Source organism: Oryzias melastigma, linkage group LG21 (genome assembly GCF_002922805.2).
Source record: "Oryzias melastigma strain HK-1 linkage group LG21, ASM292280v2, whole genome shotgun sequence".
NCBI lineage: Eukaryota > Metazoa > Chordata > Actinopteri > Beloniformes > Adrianichthyidae > Oryzias > Oryzias melastigma.
The window spans coordinates 25,448,610-25,468,176 of record NC_050532.1 but is presented as its reverse complement, the minus strand read 5'-3'; the positions used below and the strand labels follow the sequence as shown (position 1 = coordinate 25,468,176).

Below are 19,567 nucleotides of genomic sequence, written 5' to 3'. Positions count from 1 at the left end.
CAAAACGTGACAAACCACATCTTTCAGCAATGTGTGAAGCTGAAAAAGGGAGCATGGCCAAAAGAAAACAATGCAAGTTTGATTTAAAAGACAAAAGTTTGTATGCAGACTAATTACTTATTTTTGAAAAGTAAAGACAAAGTTTCCTTCATACAAATTTCTGTAAAACATACTTTGTTAGGACTTTAAGGATAAAAAAAGATCAATAAAGCAAATCAATAAACTGATCCAGAGCTGGATGAGTAAAGGTCAATAAAAGATCTGGAAATCACCTGAATTACCTTCTACTTCTGGAAGACAAATATCCATTTTAACCAGAATCTGAATACTTTATTTATCCTGAGGGGAAATTGCTTTGTCAGCAGAATTCCAATCACCAAAATTCTACAAGGTCAGATACAGTGGGACAAAAAAGTATTCAGTCAGCCACCAACTGTGCAAGTTCTCCCACTTAAAGTGTTGACAAAGGTCTGTAATTTTCATCATAGGTATATCTCAACTATTAGAGACAAAATGAGAAAAAAAATCAGGAAAATCACATTTTCTGATTTTTAAAGAATTTATTTGTAAATTACAGTGGAAAATAAGTATTTGGTCACCTACCAACAAGCAGGATTTCTGCTTCTGTCTGAGAATCCTCTCTCCTCCACTGTATTTATGGCACCTGTTTGAACTGGTTATCTATAGAAAAGACACCTGTCCGCTACGTCAAACAGTCACACTCCAAACTCCACCAAAGAGCTGTCGAAGGACACCAGAAACAAAACTGTTGACCTGCACCAGAATGAGAAGACTGAATCTGCGATAGCTTGGTGTGAAGAAATCCTATTGGCTATCCAAAGGAAACTTCCACCGTCGTCGAAAAAGAATAATCGAAGAATGAAGTAAATCAGAGCTTTTATACAAAGAACCTGAGACCATATTCTGTGGTGGTGTTGCTCCGTATGTTAGAGCCAAGAGACAACATGAATTCCCGTCGCTTCTTCACCAACACGGTCAACTCTTTGGTCTGCTGAGACGAAAGCTGTATGGCAGCAGCAGGGAAAGCAGACAGGATAGCATTAAAATGAGCCGCTTGGACCTCAATCACCACAAAATTCACAATAACTGCTCATTCAATAAGGAGAGAGAGAAGATAACGGGAGAGAGTCCAGATCCCAGGCAGCTCATCTGTGCTCCTGTTCTTGACAGTGGACCTCGCCTCCGGCTCGCCGTTTTTTTTTTTCCTAAACTCTGGAGCTCATGTGTTAGTGAACGAAGACTTCTACCCTCAAGTGGATCAGACTTTTACTGTGGTAACAAGAACTGGAACTCTGTGATAGCCCCTGACAAAAGCAGCTGTGTTTGTGTTGACATGAAACACAAAGAACAGGGATAACACAGCAGTTTGACGAACTATAAAATCACAAATTTAAAGATTAGTTCCATCAAGATGTGATGTGAGAAAATCCCAAAGGATGTCTTTCCAGACCATACCGGATGGACTGCAGTAAATTCACCTTTAGCAGAACCAAAACTTGAATCAGTTGATGCCAAATGTCCAGAAGCAGACCTTTACTACATCAGTAAATAGCTTACTGTATCTTTTCAAAATAAAAGCCATGGATCCAATCAGACTAAACATTCTGATACAAAACAGACCTTTACATCTCCACAAAAAGCTCCAAATCAACACTGTGATTAAACTCATTCATTCACCTTTGAAACAACATATTTTTTTATTTTGTATGCTCTGGATCGACATGAATCTGAGAATGCTGAACATCCTGAATTGAGCACAAGCCTGATCAAACTATGCCGTAATTAAAGCACCTGGGAGTGGAACTTCCAGAAATATCTATGAAAATGTAATCATATAAAAAGATTTCCTTCGGCCCGTGAATTCTCTTCACTTCATACCACCGAGTAATCGCATTATCCCCAAAATAACACCAACGAAGTGCAGCAACCAAATGTGAGTCACAATCAGCTGTTGTTTTTTTTTATTTTATGGGATACATGGACGTTTCTGAATCTACACAAATATTCTTTGATTCTGATTTTCACAGATGGAATTTCTGACAAAAAAAAGTTTAATTCCTGTTTATTGAAAACAAAAAATTGAAAAAATTCACATTTTTATTGAACTAGAATTGGAGCAGGAGACTATTTTTGAGTTCTACTTTACATAATTTGGAGCATTTACATGAGAATAAACATGTATTTGTTAAATAATCTGAGAAAAATAATTGTCTTCACTTCCTCTTTAACAATTGGAAGTCGTGTTTCGGGGTTTTGATGCTCTTGATAATTGAGGTGATAATAAACCTCTGATCTCAAATTCATTACACGTACGTTTAGTAAGCAGAACTTACTTTTAAAGACAGAAATAAAAAATGAAAGTTGGTTAAATATCAGATATGGGATTGCCCAGTGGGCAGATTCCCTCTGCGGCCCCATGGTGGGTGTAGGAGGGACCTGGCTGCTGCTGCTGCTCCGGGTCTTGGAGATGGTTGGTCGCTCTACCCCTACATTCCATCATCATCCACCTCAGCAAAACATAAACTCACCTGATCACAGGTGTCAACTCACCTTTGCACTAATAGCAAATTAGTTCTAATTAGTTCTAATTCTGTGTGACCGAATGAAAGGCTTTATTTTTGTGGGTTTATATGCATAAGTGTGTGTGTGAGTAGTTGTATTGTGAAAATTTAGACTAGTTTAAATGTGAAACAACAGGTATGTGTGTAACACCTGAGTGTGTGTGTAGACAAGCCCCGCCCATTCCAGATTGCTATTTAGACCTGGTTGTTTTATGATGTTACTTCCCTCTGTTACCATCTTCCTTTTGCTCTAAATTAATAATAAAAAGGCAGGAATATTATTCCAGAATAAATCAATTTATACCTTAAATAACTTCAAATATTTTCCTCTCCATAAAATATATATTTTGCCAAAATTATGCTAGTTTTAAAATAAGAAATAAGTGCAAGATAACATTGGGCCAATAATAACTATAAAGTAAAATGATGTGGAGGGCTGGATTTTTTAAATTATTTCTTATTTGGAATTTTTTGCCTTTTATTTGTTTCTGCATTTTTTTCCAATATGTTGTAGATTTTATTTGGTTTTAATCGTTTTTTTTTTCTAGATTTAAAAGTGGTGCCAAAAATTGTAAGACGTTTTAATTTTTAAATAAATGTTACGTTTAATGTGTGATTTCACATTGTAATTATTCGCAGATAATAAGTAGTTGGCATTGGCAAATACTGTCACAAAACAATAATAATTGCGATTAATCACAATTATTATTGTTTCATTATTTTTTCTGGGTTTGCGATTAATTGGTTACATTTTTTTGAATCGATTTCCAACCTAGTTTTAATGAAATTGAATATTTTATCATCTATAATCTCACATGTGTATAGCAGCCTCTAAACCTCTTACTGTTTCCCAACATAAACCTGGCTTTTTTTTTCTTTCTTTTTTTTTTTTTTTTTGTAAAGAAAATTTCCATTTTTGGTCTTCCAGAACCATTCTCATTTTTCCATTATTTAAAGTTGGACATCCAGGTCGTGTGTGGATCATGTAAGATGTGCAGCCAGAGCTCCGTTCTGCTGTTTGCTGCTCGTCTGTTCCATGAAGCCTCCGCGCTCACGAGGCAAGTTTAAACAACTCCGATCAAAATGAAACTGCAAACGGAAATTATTCGGTTTGCCAAGAAAGGCGCAGTTCTTCCTCCTTTGGTCGTTCACCTTCTGCTGCAGGTTTGTGAGCGCGCGCGTGTTTACCCCGCGTGTGCTCCTCAAACTAATTGCCGTTTCTTTCTCTCTCTCCCCGTCCCGTCTCCTCCCTGAATGACAGCAGAATTTCGCCTCGCCCGGAGCGACGTCACAGTTAAGGTGGAAGAAGACAGCTCCAGACTTTATCCCCCGGAGAAGACGTCCTCTGACGGAGAGCGGAGGAGACGCTTCATCCGTGCGTCAGAGCGCAGAGAGCGGAGCGCGCGCGGAGGGTAGGACAGCTCAGAGCGAGCGGGAAACCTCTGAAACCTTGACACCAAATGAAGACCGACTTGTCTCTTTCTGAATAATGTAGAGGAGGTGAGTGGACTGGGGGAGTTGGAGCTCCTTCTCCGGGCTGGGAGCATGTGATGCGCGGCGGCAGACGGAACCAGCTCCGCGACCATGAGGAGGTCAGACACTCTTTTGGAAGCGGACACTTGACCGGCTTTGCTGCGCGCCAAGATGCGCCCGACGGGAGCACCTGGACCCGCGCGCCGCCGCTGACGGAGAACTTTTCCATATCAGAGAGCTTCCCTCCCGCCGCTTCGACTGAACCTCGCGGGGGATTCCCGCCGCGTGCATCATGACGGTCCGCCTGTCGCGGATCCAGCTGGCCCTGTTCTTCATGTCGCTCTGTCCGCTCAACATCATCGGACTCTGGTGGTGAGTCGTGTGGCGCGCGCGCCTCCAACTCGGGACAACTTTTGCGCCATGGTTTGTTTTTGCGCACAGTTTGACGCATTAAAAAAAAAAAAACATTACTCAGCATTTCTGAGTCCGACAAGCAGAATTTATCAGAAAAACTCAGCAAACATTAAAAATAATAACTTTTGCTTTATTTATTAAATTAACTCCCAATTATCAATCCAAATGTTAATGATTTCTGCATTTATTGTGTGAATACTTTAAGCATTAAGCACACTTTCAGCAATTTCTGCAATCTTGGTATCAAAACGTTCAGCTCACTTAAGGACTTTCCTGCTTGAAGTTTTGGTATTTGTACATTTTATGGTTTTTAAGATTTACGCAATTTCTTCAATTTTTCAGCTCCAATGAAATGAATTGTCAAATGTCTCCCAATTCTGCATTTTATGATATTAAAAACGTTCAGAATGTTCAGGAAATTAATCCTTGTACTTTTGGCATTATTATGTCACACAATTTTTTATAATTTTACACAATTCGTGCAATTTTTTCATAAAATTCATTTAAAAAATTGCGCACTTTGAAACCGGTTCAGTATTTGAATAAAAACGTTCAACTCGTTAAGGACAGTAATAACAATGAGGTTTTTTAAGGCTAATTTTGACAATAGCTAATAGTTCAGCAACATTCTAACATTTTTGGCTAATTTAGCATCGAAGACATTTTTTTTGGGGGGGGGGGGGTTATTCTTGAGTTTAGCTAATATTTCAGCAACATGATAATGTTTTTGGCTAATTTAGCATCTACTGAGGTTTTGGGGCTAATTTTGAGTTAAGCCAGTATTTTAGCAATGTGCTAGCTTTTTTTTTGGGCTATTTTGACATTACTGAGATTTTTTGGGCTAATTCCGAGTTAAGCTACCATTTTAGCAATGTGTTAGCTTCTTTGGCTAATGTGGCATCACTGAGTTTTTTTGGGCTAATTCTGTGATAAGCTAGCATTTCAGCAACATCCCTGCTTTTCTTGGCTGTTTTGGCATCTACTGATGTTTTTGGGCTAATTCTGAGTTGTGCTAATATTTTTGCAAAATGCTAGCTTTTTTGCTATTTTGGCATATACTGTGGTTTCTAAGGCTAATCGTGAGTTAAGCTAGCACTTTAGCAATGTGTTCACTTTTTTAAGCTAATTTGACATCTACTGAGGTTTTCTGGGCTAATTCTTGGTTAAGTTAGTATTCTAGCAACGTGTTAGCATTTTTGGTTAATTTGTTATCTACCGAGGTTTTTTTTTGGTTAATCCTGGGTTAAGCTAGTATGTTTAGCAATGTGTTTTTGTCTAATTTGTTATCCACTGAGTTTTTCTGAGCCAATTCTGGGTTAAGCTAGCATTTTAGCAACGTGTTAGCATTTTTGGATAATTTAGCACATACTGAGGTTTTGGGCTAATTCTGAGTTCAAACCTTTTTTGCATTTCAAGTTTTTTTTTTTTTCAATTTTAAAAAAAATTCAAGAATTGTTAAAATTCTCTGTGCACTTTCTGCAACTTTTAGCTCTTTAGCAATTTTGGAATTATGCAAGTAGTTTTAGCATTTTCAGTTAACCCCTTCAGCAATTACAGTCATTTTCTACAGCATCTTCAGCGACCACATTCAGAAAAAGCATTCACACTAGCATTATCGCAGGTAATGCGACTTTTCTAGTTTTATTTTAAAATTGACTTTTTACTTAAAATTGTCTTTATAATTTGAATTTGTTTTTTGCATTCGATATTTCAGACTCATGAACTTCATAAATGAGGCTTTTCAATATGTCAAGAACAACTGGATCCTGCTGGCAGCTCAGTTCTAGGAAGTTCTGGACTTTCTGAGTGAAAGGACAGAAGCTGCTGAACCAAAGAGAAATAAAAATAAAGAGGTTTAAAAAGAAATGAAGCTGGTTAGGAGTTCAAAGAAGGTAGAATGAGCTGGAGGTGCTGATGGTGTGTGTTTGTGTGTGTGTGGAGGGAGTCCAGGGTGAGGAATGTCAGGTGGCCCTTTAGGCGCAGTGGATTTGTCATCATAAAACAATCCATTCAGGCTCAGCTCTGCGAGTGTCTGACAGTCTGACAGCTCCAGCAGATGAGCTGATAACATATTTTCTATTTTTCGGTCTGCATGTCTGCTGTTTCTGACTTCTGTGTGGAAACATGAAGTGTTTCAGTCTCTCTCTCACACACATACACACTTCTGCAGGGCTTGAAGTGAAGCTTTGTGGTTTTGTTCTATTGAATCCTCCCACTGTTCATTCACAGCGGAGTCAAGGTCAATGTGGGATGTAGTGTCAGCGAGGCCTTGTGGGCCTCTGCTCCTGCGTGACTGGCACGTCTCCATCCTCCACTGTGTGCAGTTCTGCTGTCACTGACTTAAAGTGGAGGTTCCATGATCTACATTTCTACTTGTCACCCAATTACACCAATTGATTCCTACTACCTTTTCCAGGTACAAAGATATAAAATCAGATTAACTCTGGGTGATATGCCGATAATTTGTTTATTTTTACTGATAAACTTTTGTGGAAAAATATGTATTCCTACATAGAAACTGTTGTGCACTTTAACCCTCCAAGACCGGAGCTCCAGTGTTTATATTCTTTGATTTACTGTAACTTTTCAACCGTTAACATGATGATTCCAGCAGATGTGAAGGAGAAAAGCGGCTCGTCTTTCTCCTTCACAAGGTGATAAAGGGTAAAAAAAATGTTTCTCATTCGTAACTATTCAGTTACTTGAAAAAATAAAGTCAGTAATGACATTTTTGTCAATTTTTTCCATAAAAAAGCTGAAAATATAATTTATTGTAATATATATTGTTACTGTGATATATAAAAAAAATCTATGTCATGATATACAATTTTTTTTCCATATTGCTCGGCACTACCTCAAGCTATTATTAACTTATATAGTGTGATGCAGTCAAAATATTAGACCCATTATGATTAAAACTTAGTTTTTGTAGCCTTTTTCTGATGATGGAGGACATATTACAGGAAATTAAGCTCAACATTGCATTTCTAAATATTACATTTTTCAAATAATTGTAAATCAAGCTGGAATGTGTGATGTAGAAAACACGCTGAGTGGAAACAGAACCAGCAGGATCAGTGAGGACGACCATCTACAAGTGCAGAATAAGAGACGAACAGGATAAAGAGGTTAAAATATAAACAGGAAGAGCTAAACAAGTGTGCAGTCATAGGATGTAGGGCTGGGTTGATAAAAGTGATTTGAATTTAAACTTAACAGATCAATAATCAATTCAAAAAATATAAATCGATTTAGCACATAAAGCTAAACTCTGCTAGCTTGATGCTAACATTTAATGGAACATCTTTATAAACTCACAGACATGAATATTCCAAACTTTTAAGGATTTTTTTTTTAAAGTAACCAATTAGTGGTGTAAAATATCCTTTTTTGCTCATACTTTCTTCTTCTTCTGGAATAAGGTGTAATGCTACAGCGTGATCGCCACCTAGTGGCCAAACTGAAACGTCCTCCAGGAGAAGCAGAACAATGTTTACAATGTTAATGCTCTGAACATTTTTGTTAGAACTTCTCCTTTTGAGAATCCATGTAACACTGGATGATATTTATAATCTAATTATTTCACTGATACATTTTACAATGTGTGAACTGGATCAGATTAATATACATATATTCAAAACATATAGTAGATTATTAAAAATGTGTAAACAATGTAAACTCAAAATTGAATTGAATTTAGTGGATCGAAAGAATCTAAAAAAATGTAAATCAAATAGTTTCTGGAAATGATCATCGATCCCCAGCCTTAATCGAATGGCCTTCAGCACACCTGTACTCCCTAAAACCACAGCTCAGGCTCACCCAGGTGTGTTTTATCAAGACTTAAAGTTTGAGCCTGAAAGGTGGAGGAGATGTCTGCCTCCGGATTTGGAAGTTGTAGGAATGATGAGGACTCCTGCTGTGACTGCATAGAGCTCTGATGGAAACACGTGGTTTGAAAAGCGTGAAGTTCCTCGACGCATTTTGTCCATGGACTCAATCCACAGCTCATTAATATGGTTATTAGTGTCTCTAAATGTCTCCTAGAAGAGTCTTTACTATTACCCGGAGTTCACCTTCATCCTGATGTTGACTTCAGTATAAATGAGAATAAATTATTGAATAATTCAGGATTTTATGTGTGAAAAAAATGTTTGAGTTTTGACTCCATAACTCTTTGGAAACCATCCCCTTCCCTCTAGAACATCTTAGATGACCCAAAACAAGCCGGTCACATTTAATGAGTGATTCTGATTGGTTCACCACTCCGTCATTTAGAAGTGGACTCTATGGAAGCAGAAGGAGGTGCAGACGTCAGACTGGAAGGAGGTTTAAAAGTCTCTGAGGATCAGCGGATTAGCTTTAGTATAACGGACATAAAACAAGACACCAAGTTGACCCTTCACGGATGCCGTAGTCCATGTTGATGCTGACGTTTCTTTTGAAGTCCAGATGAAGTCTCAGAAACTGGAGTAGAATCAAGTCTAGAAGAAGAAAATCCTCCATCCTGATGCAGATGCTGATCAGTATAAATAAGTTTTAGTCTTTAACCCAATAAACCAACATTCAGTCAATTAATTCTTTTAGAAATTAGTCTAAATTTAAGGCAAAAAAATTTGGACACAATTTTTTTTGTATGGTTGCAAATTTTAAATTCTCTAAAAAGAATTTGTGTCCTCTCAAAGTTTCTTCTACTAAAGATTATTTTACTTTACATACTTTATTCCACACTAAATCTTTAAAATATAGCAATAATATCGAAATTTTGAATATTTTTTAGAATAATAAACTTTGTCTTTTTTGTAAAAATGATGGCTAGAGACTTTTTTATTAAACTTAGAAAAAAATATTTTCATCAGTGCTGTGAATGTTAGCATGTTAACACATGCGATTAATCAAAAATAATTAACGCGTTAATATTTATTAACGCAATTTAAAGAAAGGCTTCCACAGCGCTCTTGTCAGGTATTTCTCCTCTTATAACATGATTATTTACATAAGAAGTAAACATTCAATTGGCTTTTAGCACTTTAATCTTGCTATTTTTTATTTTGGTTTAGATCGCTTTTTCCAAAAAAGCAGATTATTTGATCCATGGTCTGGAGCCATATTGTCATCTAAAATAAACTCAGTAAAACATTTGTGTGATTAATCACAACACAAAGGGGAGATTTATCTGGTTATTTTTTTTAAATCCATTGACAGCACTAATTAAGAATAAATGTTTTAAATGTACAATTTTGTGTGTTTTCATGTTGTGATCATTCGCAGATAAAAAGTGGTCGCCAAACAGTGTTACTAAAACAAAAAATGATAATAATCACAATTAATTTTTTTCAGGTTTGCAATTAATTTGTTACATTTTTAAATCAATTCCCTGCCCTAATTTTTATACATTTTTGTTAATATGTTCTTTTATTTACATAAAAAAAGTAAAAAAATAATAATAATAATAATTTTTTTTGTTTAATTTAAGTGTTGGGAACTTTTTTATTAAACAGATGAGGCACCCTAATTAAGCCACACCTAGATTTTTTTTAAATCTTTATTTTGGTTGCTAAACTGTAAAGTAAGTCATAATAAGTTACGTGTATTTATCGCTTTTAAGGCCAAACGATGGAGATGCAGAGATGGAGTTCAGTCAAGCAGAGAAAGCCAACAGTCAAAGTTCAATTTCCATGAATTCTTCAGGATGAGAAGCATTTATTTAAGAAGTAAATCTGGAGTGGATTAAGGGAATCAACACTAAGGAATCATCTGCTTCCTTTCCATCCGCACTGACACGATTTGTCATCTTCTTTCCATCATTGACAGACGCACACAGTGAGCGGCTGTGATGCCACACCTGCGGATCGCTCGCCGCTCTGCCGGGACAATGCTTCTCTGTGCTGACAGATGCTGGACGAGCCATCAGACATCGCGCTCATTCCTTATGAGCGTCTCTATCTCTGCGCGTCTTTTGAGGGAAAATGCCCATCACGCCGACGGCTGCTCCTGCAACGAGAGACGCAGAGTGAGAGATATGAAACGCCGGGAGATAGGCGTCCTTTCAGAGCCTGAGCTGATTAAAGCGCTCTAATCATTTGGCCTGAGAGCAGAGAGCGCAGCTCCGAGTGAGGAATGCCTTTGCTCTTCTGCGCTGCTTTTGACTGCAGAGATCTGCAGAGCCGGCGTTGTTATTTGTGCGTCGCAGCTCGGGATTGGCTGCCGGCATGTGCAGATAATGCTGCACGAGCACAGGTGCACACGTGTGTCAGCGGAAAAAACCTCAGAGCTGCATGTAAAACAGTCAGAAACAGAGCGCTGCTCTCTGAGTTTATTGCATGTTTGTTCTCTCTGCACATACAGCAACTATCAGTGGATGAGCTTACCTCCTGTTGTCCAACCTTAAAGTCTGCCTTTGATCGTCTTCTGATCTATGTTCAAAGCGTCTCCAGTTAGTTTTCATTTTTATTATGTAATTTTAGGCCAAAATATTAAAAATTTGTGTTGTTTTTCAAACATAGTTTCTGCAGATCATTAGAAACTTACCTCTAAGTTTGGGAGGGAATGTTGGCTCTGGGTAAACCTGAACTTATTTCCCATCATACCTTTGTTTGCACTCTCTCCTGCTAGCTTACAGCCCCTCACAACCCCAACCTAACATCAGGAAGAGTCTGCGCTGCCAGGACCACTAACACGCACCGACTTTCTCTAACGGTGATCCGCTGTTGGAGCCAGACAACGCCAGTACGCAGGGATTGGTCTGAGTCAGCGTTTCTATGGCAACCATTCTCACCAATCAGGAGTAAGCTTGTTGAAATTTCCCACCCCTTTCACTGAAAGCGGCTATCTGTCAATCAAACGTTGGATGTGGGGGGCCAGCAGGCTCCACCCACTTTTATTAAGGCCTGTGATTGGTCATTTCATAACTTGAATAGTTTGGACCACAGAAAAAAAATAGGATTAAGCTGTTTATTTCTCTATAGAAGTCTGTGGGATTTTGGCTTCTTGGAACCATTAGGTACTTCCTGTTTGGGTCAGTCTGTCTAGCTCTTATAACCGACTGTCCCTTTCCATGTTTTATAGAAACACACTCAAATGTCTCTAATAATTCTAGGTAGTGTTGGTACCTCCTTCTATAGACATTAGTGAACAAGTGGGCACTTGCCAAGAACAGACAAACACACACACGCACAAACACACAAACACACACACAGACACGCACAGCTAAATAATTTTTTACTGCCTTAATGTTGCCAAGCCCGCATTGTTCTTTGATCTTATCTGTAAGAATCTCATCAGGACCCGGGAGATGGGCAGTCTTCCATTCTCGTCCTGCTCTGACAAGATTAGATCTGTTACAGTGAAGTTCTGGTTTGGAGGCGATGGAGGCGCTGACTGTTCACACACCGTTTGTGTGGGAATGAGTACGCATTCACAGAAATGTCCTCAAATGGTTTTGTTTTTTTCTAAACCAAATCAAACATAGTTGGAGAGGAAGGAACGTGCAACTATGAGACAAAAAACAGTCAAGGATGTTTTTGAAAAGTGACAGAGTTTTTTGACACAGAGACAGACTCAAAATTTTCCAAATATTCTAGGGAATGTTTTTGTTTCATTGTGGATCAGTTTTTTAAAATCTTGTTTCTGTTCTTTTTGATTGAATTGTTAGCATCAGATGTTCTTGTATTTTCATCACAACATCAGCCTGAGCGGTACCACAAAAGATGGCGTTAACTGGAATGAATGGTTGTCTAATGCTGTGTTCACACAGAACGCCATTTGCGCGACAAATTCACATGGCCAGCCACTTTTTCGCTGCAGATTCACTGCTCGCCGCACGCCTGAGGTTGACACCCCAGACGCTAATGTCAGCTAATGTTTTTAGCATGATCGCTACACGGAGCAGTGTCTGTGGACATCTCACTGAGTTATTGGTACTCTATCCTGTGATTGAGTCACTGAAAATGTCACATGCCCAACGCCGTGTCAGCCCCGTCGCTCAAATGTCCATTGATTTAACATTGAAACTGGCTGCCTCTGCTGTGCAAATCACGTTTGGTGTGAACACGGTATTACACTACGGTCACATATCCCAGAATGCAACAATTTGATATCAATTTGATATAAACTTTATATAAACTTTATATCAAATCGATATAAAATTGTTACGTCATCACATCGGAATGTGGAGGTCAAAGGTCACCTGTCAAAATGAGTTTGATGGAAAGGACATACTATATCTCTCTTACATCATCTTATTTATTCAAGGAAAAAGGAACTAGTATTATTGAAGTTGCTGTGTTGTCATGACTCATTTTTTAATTAAAAAGTTTATCAGGAAGCTGAAATTCACCATCAATCCGTTCAGATGCTGTTTTACTGGTTTGTTAACAACACTGTGCTTGAACTGCACAAACAGCATCAGCAGGAGAAGGTCTGTTTCCTCCCTCAGCTTAAACTCCATGAACTCAGTGAATTCTTCACATCACTGCTGCGTCCTCAGCAGCTTTTGGAGTCCTCCTCTGGTAATTGTCAGCGATCTAACGTCGACAAAAACTAAGACCTCCTTTCTCCTCTTCAGTCTGCCTGAATATTCGGTCCAAGTTTGAGTGGATTTTAGTAACACATGTAGAAAAAATGCTTCAGTTGTTACGGTTACTCATTATAATGTCTGTTTTATAAAGCATTCCAACTAGTACAGAAAAATGTTTCCTAATTAGGTAAAATAATCTACAAAAATGTTCAAATAAAGTTTGAATTTATCCCTTTTGTGTCATCCATGCCCTGCGACAGACTGGCGACCTGTCCAGGGCGTACCCCGCCTTCGCCCTTCAGTAGCCGGGATAGGCTCCGGCACCCCCGCGACCCCGAAAGGGAAGCAGCGGTCAAGAAGATGGATGGATGGATGTGTCATCCATGTGATGTCACACCTTTGTGTAGATCTCTGCTCCGGCTTCAGAATTCCTCAGAAGAGTCACTTCCTGATTGTGGAAGGAAAATTGTATTTTTGTCTGAATGAATCTGATGTTTGGTCTCCAACCTTTTTCAGATCACGGACTGGTTTACTGTCAGACGGTGTTTGTGTCTGAATTTCTTCACTACTTACTTCTTAGTCCACTTTATAGGGCGTTTGACATTTTGTAGAGCCGTACTCTAGACATTTCCCAGAATACTTTGCGAAAAACCATTGTGCATCAATGCTCACTGTTGGTGAATGTTGTTTGTTGTAATTTTATTGTTTTTTTGTAATATTTATATCAAATTTTAAGCATACATTTAAGATTTCTAAACCCTATTTGTTTTTTTTTTTACTTTTTGCTAAAATTCATGTCATATTTCAAGCATTTAAAGACAGCAAAGATTTTCCAAACTTAACTTTATTATAACTTTATTCTTTTTTTGGTAATAGTTGTGTCCTATTTTGAGCATTTAAAGATAGCTAAGAATTTTAAAACCAAACTTTGTTATCATTTTATTACTTTTAGCTCCTATTTATGTCCTATTGTAAGTATTTAAACAAAGCTAAGATATTCCAAACTTAACTTTGTTGTCATTTTGTTGTCTTTAGTAATATGTGTGTCCTATTTTGAGCATTTAAATATACTTAAAATGTTTAATTTAGTTTTTATGTTGTGAATTGGTCTTTAAAAAAATAAACGAGCATGGTGTCTGAATTGCTTTTAAAATCCAATTTGTCCTGCAAATTGGGATTAGGGAAGGAATCGGGACATAGCCTGAACTTCCATGTTCTGGTCTGTATTGTTCTGGTCTGCGCTGAAGTCGGTGTAGGATTTTTATCTTTTTATCTTTCAGTTTCTCTTAACTTTTGAGGATACAGTTTATTTTCATCTTCTGTAAAATAACTGGTTTAAACTTCATTTGTTCGCCAAGTTCCTGTAGCAACCATTAAAATGTGTTCTAGATTTTTCTTTAACCCAGAAATGTCAAAGTGGAAGCTAAAAAAATCAGACGCAAACTTCAGCCTCGTCCGACTTTTAAAATAAATACAAAAAAAATGTGTTCTGTAAAGCTGCTGTTTTCTAATTAAATAAAAAACGTGAATCCAACGTTTGAACAACTTTATTAGCAGCAACCTCGTATTATCACATCCAATTAATGAATATTCTGCATTATTGCTATGATCTTTGGAACAACCGTCAGAATAAATGCATATTTGGAGTAAAGACTCCTGGTTTTTGTCTATTAAATGCAGATTTATTTTATTTTGAAGTCTTCTTCTGACTATTTCAGTTTAGTTATTGTCCAAATATGTTTGTTTTTGGTCAGCTTTGATAGCTAGGGGGTTTCACTATAGATTTTGGAGCTGCTCCTTTAAGAAAGTTAAAGATGAATTTTTTACATGTGTGAAGAATGAGGTGGAGAGAATCCATTGGTTTTCCAAAATAAAACTTAATTCAGAAAAAGATTGTAAAAAAAAGCAGAAAAAAAAGGAAGTTGTGTTGTTTTTTTGTCTCTGCGGCCCGGTACCAACCGTCCCACGGACCGGTACCGGTACAAGTGTGGTTCTTGGGGAACACGGCCTACCTTGCTGAAGCACACCTGCCTCTTGCGGACTTCCCCTATCAGCCTGAATAGGGTCAGAGATCCGAGGACCCGGGTTGGGAGTCCGCTCTGGGGTCTGGGCCTCCTGGGTGTGCCGCTGTTGTTAAAGCAGAACAAATGTTTTCTCGGGTGAAGCTGCTCTCCTCTCGCTGTCAGTCAGACTCCTCTGGAAAGTTATGAGCAGTGAGACTTTTTTCTGTTGTTTTCCAGAATTAGCAGAGCGGCCTCACGCCGGCGTCAGCAGCGTGATCAAACATGTCTGACTGTTAGCCAGACAGCGCAGTCAGAGCCAGCAGGTTTTGGCCGAACGCTGAATTCAAAGTCTCTCGGGATTAAAGATTTTAAATATTTTCATTTTCAGCAAAACTCCATAATTTCTTTGTCACAACATTGATAATTTTCTGGTTCTGCTCTCAGGCTTTGCTTGTCTCGTCCTGAACCCCCAGCAGGCTTTTCCATTTTTAGACTCTGTGCAATTTGCACTCTGGCGTCTAAGAGGAGAGCTTGTCGTGACTTTCCTCATCTCCAGAATACTTCAGGGATTAAAGGGGGATAAAATTCATTCATTCGTGGGTGGAGTGAAAAGAAGAAAGAAGGGTCCTTTAGTGTACGTAATGCCACGGGATCTTTAATAAAACCCAGAGCTTCTTTCTGACCTTCTGTGGGTCTTTCATGCTCCCAACTCTGTTCAGATTTCACCTCAAGAAAACCACTTTAAAAAACATTTTCTACATTTTCCTTAAAGTTCTGCTTTGATCGTTTTTTAATGTATTTTTGAAGCAATTTTTAATTATGATGACGCTGTTTTCATAAAATAAAAAAAACTGTTGTTTGAAGGACATAGTTTCTGCAGAGCGGCAAAAGTTAATTGGAAATTCACATCACACCCGGTTCACTCTAAACGCGGAACGGAGGCCGCTTCCTTGTTGACCTATGGTTGCGGCGCTTCCGGTTTGAACCTAACGTCAGTTGTGGACGGGACTATTGGTGCAAATAAGCCCCGCCCCTCTTCCCCTCTCCGTTACTGAGAGCTTTCTGTTTACAAGCTTACAGCCCCTCACATCTCCAACTGCTGAGTCTTCTGGAGGATGTGAAAAGAGTGATCCTCCCGGTTGATAAAGTGCAGAGCGGCATCATCAGTTAGTGTGAATCAAATCAAACTTTATTTATAAAAAATACACAAACATTTCACGTCTATTTATGTGTTCTGATGATGAAAATGTAGATGGTTTATTAAAAAATCACATGTAAACACATTTTTTCCGCAAAAACTCTTCGACGGCAATACACGCTAGTTTTTCGCAAAGACCCCTGGGAAATTTCTAGTGCACTCGATTTTGGAATTGTAGATTCAGACAGCACTAGAAAATGACAAACACACTATAAAGTGAGTAGAGAGGGAATTTCGACGTAGCCAGGGTGTTTATCCTCATTTTTACCGCTCCAACTGGCGTTTACAGGTAAACTTCATTTTTATAATCTTCCCAGATGACACGCCCACCACACCAGTGTAAACAAGAAATCGGTTACTGTCAAATGAACAGTTTGGCAACTATAAGTTACAAACATGGCGAGATTAGATCCAGATTCCAGGAAAACAAAGACGTTCATGGATCTATCTGTTTGCAGGTGGATGGCCCCGCCCATTGTAGTTTCTACCTCACAGTTAAGCTCTTTTTTTTCAAACTGCATTTTTTCCTCTGCTCCAGATTCATTTCAAATACTCAGAAATACAAGCTTAATTTTTCTAATTTATGTCCACCATCATCAGAAAAATGGCACAATTTTCATCAGACTTTAAATATTTAAACTGAACTAAATCCCGTCGAAAGCTGAAGTCATAAATCTTTTGATCCCGATTGCATAACCTTCGAATCAGCTGTAGAGGATCTCTTATCAGCATTTCTCATTTGAGTGCTTTTGGTTCTTTGTCTTGTTTTATCTGTTATGCTATTGTTCAGGCCCTTATCATCCCGCTAACCACTCAGACGAAGCGCTCTTATCTGACAGCCTCTGATACTGTCAGCGACCACAACGTCCTTCACGAGCTTCACCAGCTGATCCGAATCAGGATTCTGCACGAGACGATGAGATCGCTGTCAAACTCGGGTGAATCTGGGGTTTTATCTTCGTCTTTTACAAACATCCTCACTGCAAAAGGAAGTCGAGAACAAGCGGGTGCTGCCGTGTTCTGTTGGAGGGAGAGGGAAATGCATGTCTGTCCGTTACATGGAGATCTGATCGCTGTGAATTTCAGCCTCAGATAAACACAGTCTCAGACACGCAGGTTTTTTTTTTTTTTTTTTCAGAACCTTTATTGTTGTAACAAAAATGAAAGCAGAAAGGAAAACATGTGGGTGATACTAAGTACCCCCATCCTCCTGAAGTAGACTTTTCTGGTCACATGATTATGGAGGAGTCTTTCTTCTCTACGTTCCTACAGTTCATTGAGGTTTGTTAGTTTTTATTTGTGCTCTTCAGAAGGATTATGTTTCTCAGAGACTAATTATTTGCCGTGTTTAGACAAGATATTTTAAAGAGGATCATGAAAGGAGACAAAAACATGTTTTTTCTGATCAATGGCTTGTTGAGGATTTGTTGTTCTGCTTTCATTTGCTGTTGGTTTGGCTTGTTGTGACAGACTCTGATAGCCCTCATCACTGCAACCCTACCTCCGTGCTTACCAGTGTTGATTAGTTGTGTTTGATTTTCTAAGCTTTGAAGACCAACTCATCAGGAAAATGATGGCTTTGGTGTTTTTAACATGTTCTTGTGGCTTTTTTCATGATGGAAGACAGATAAAGGAAATTAAGGTAAAAACTCTTTTTTTAAAAAAATATGTATGCATTCAAATTATTGTCAGTCAAGAGCAAATGAAAAAAATGTTTGTATTTGTGGCGTAGAAAATATGCTGAGTGAGCCACAAACTCCACTGCATTATGATGCATCCTCAACGATGTGAAACCCCCTAAAAAAATAAGAAGAGGAGAGAATGGAAACAGAAAGCTCTCAGCAACAGGTTTTTTGATTTTGGCTAAAACGGCTTGATTTAAATAAATCAACAGATAAAAACACTGGGATTTTGTTGTTGGAATATTTAAAAAAATGATCAAAGTGGAACTTTAAGTCCAAACATTGTTAGTTCTGGTTTGTTCCTTGTCAGAACATTTTTATTTCACAAATTGTGGAACTTATGTTGTTTTTTTTATGTCTTGTTGTTTCTGTTTCTAATTATGTGTGTTTGTGTTTTTTTTAAAGAATATTTTGGGTCTCTTTTTCCAAATGATTCGCTGTATTAACTCAGAGTAAGTTCATTTCAAGAAGTTAACACATCTATTTTCATAAATATAGAAGAGTGCAGTAAAAACACACTCCACGCAACGTAAAGATGGCTCTAAAAATTGCTGAATAATGTTGAATTTCAACTGTCACTTTAAGTAAATAAGTCTTCAAAGTAAAGTGTCGGTGAAGTTCTTTTATTTTCAAAGTAAAAGAATAGAATTTTTTCTGTACAGTAGTCTGTCGTTTATCGTGTCGATTACGTTTTATAAAAACCTTCCATAGGTGAAATCCACAAAGTTTGATTCCAGATGTTTGTAAATCTACTCTCTACACACTTTATAGACTTTTCTCAGATGAACATTTTAACACTTTTCTCTCTTGTTTAAACTCTACATTCAAACCTTAGTAAAAAAGAGACTTTAGTAAAGTTTACTAAAATAAGTTAAAAAAGGCTATTTAGATTTAAATAATGGTAATTAATTTAAATACATATTATTTAAACTTACATATTTTCAAACATAATATTAACTTTGTCAATCTTGGTTCATAAATTGAATTGAAATAAGCATCCACAGCCCCTATTTTAAATGTTCTTCACTTTCTTTTTGTTGAAGATGCAACTCCAAATTATTTAAGATTTTTTTTTTTTTTTTTAAATGTTTGATCAATTTCTACTTCGTTTCAGCAAAAATGGTTTCATGAAGCTACAGAGCAATGCTGCATTCAGGGACCTCCAGAATGTGGGATGCTAGAACTTTTCTTGCAGACAGATTGTACAACAGATTGCAGCCAGAACAAAACAATAAATCAGAGAATTAAATGTAATTTACGGATTGTTTCGCTGTGGTTACATCAGAATGCACACAGAAAAAAAACACACAAATCCTGAGGGGAGTCGGCGTTTCATCACAGCACGCAGCAATTTAAACTAAGCTGCTCTATTAGTCTTCACACCCACATGCTGTCATTAGCTGGTGACTGAAACCCCCGTCAACCAGATAATTTCTGTTTTCACCTTTAAGTTCATCTTTAAGCCAAAGTGGCTCCAATTGGTAAAAAGTTGATATCTGGAACTCTCATCTTTGTTCTCTGTGGAGTCTTAATTCATCCATCATATAATCCACCTTATAGGGATGAACACTTCGTGTTTTTTTCTCCAAACAAGGGCAAGAATGCTTGGCACTTTCACATCGTTGATCCCATCATCCAATTAATTCCCTCCATTTTTGGTTTTATCTCCAGCAATGTACTTTTCCACCTGAGTTCAC

General features: G+C 37.9%; 1 protein-coding gene across 4 annotated transcripts in view; it reads left to right on the top strand.

Annotated features, from left to right (window-relative positions):
• The first annotated feature begins 3,010 nt into the window (after positions 1 to 3,010).
• wnt6b (wingless-type MMTV integration site family, member 6b) overlaps positions 3,011 to 19,567 on the top strand; it is a 51,232-nt gene continuing 34,675 nt past the window's right edge. Inside the window, exons 1-3 of one of the 4 annotated variants that reach the window (XM_024287107.2) lie at positions 3,011 to 3,746; positions 3,847 to 3,994; positions 4,078 to 4,427. In XM_024287107.2, the coding sequence (XP_024142875.1) occupies positions 4,348 to 4,427 (80 nt within the window). In that variant the 5' untranslated portion in view covers positions 3,011 to 3,746; positions 3,847 to 3,994; positions 4,078 to 4,347. Of the gene's footprint in view, positions 3,995 to 4,077; positions 4,428 to 11,063; positions 11,257 to 19,567 lie in introns of those variants that run through there. The other 3 variants (XM_036209680.1, XM_036209679.1, XM_024287110.2) reach the window with 3 other exon arrangements.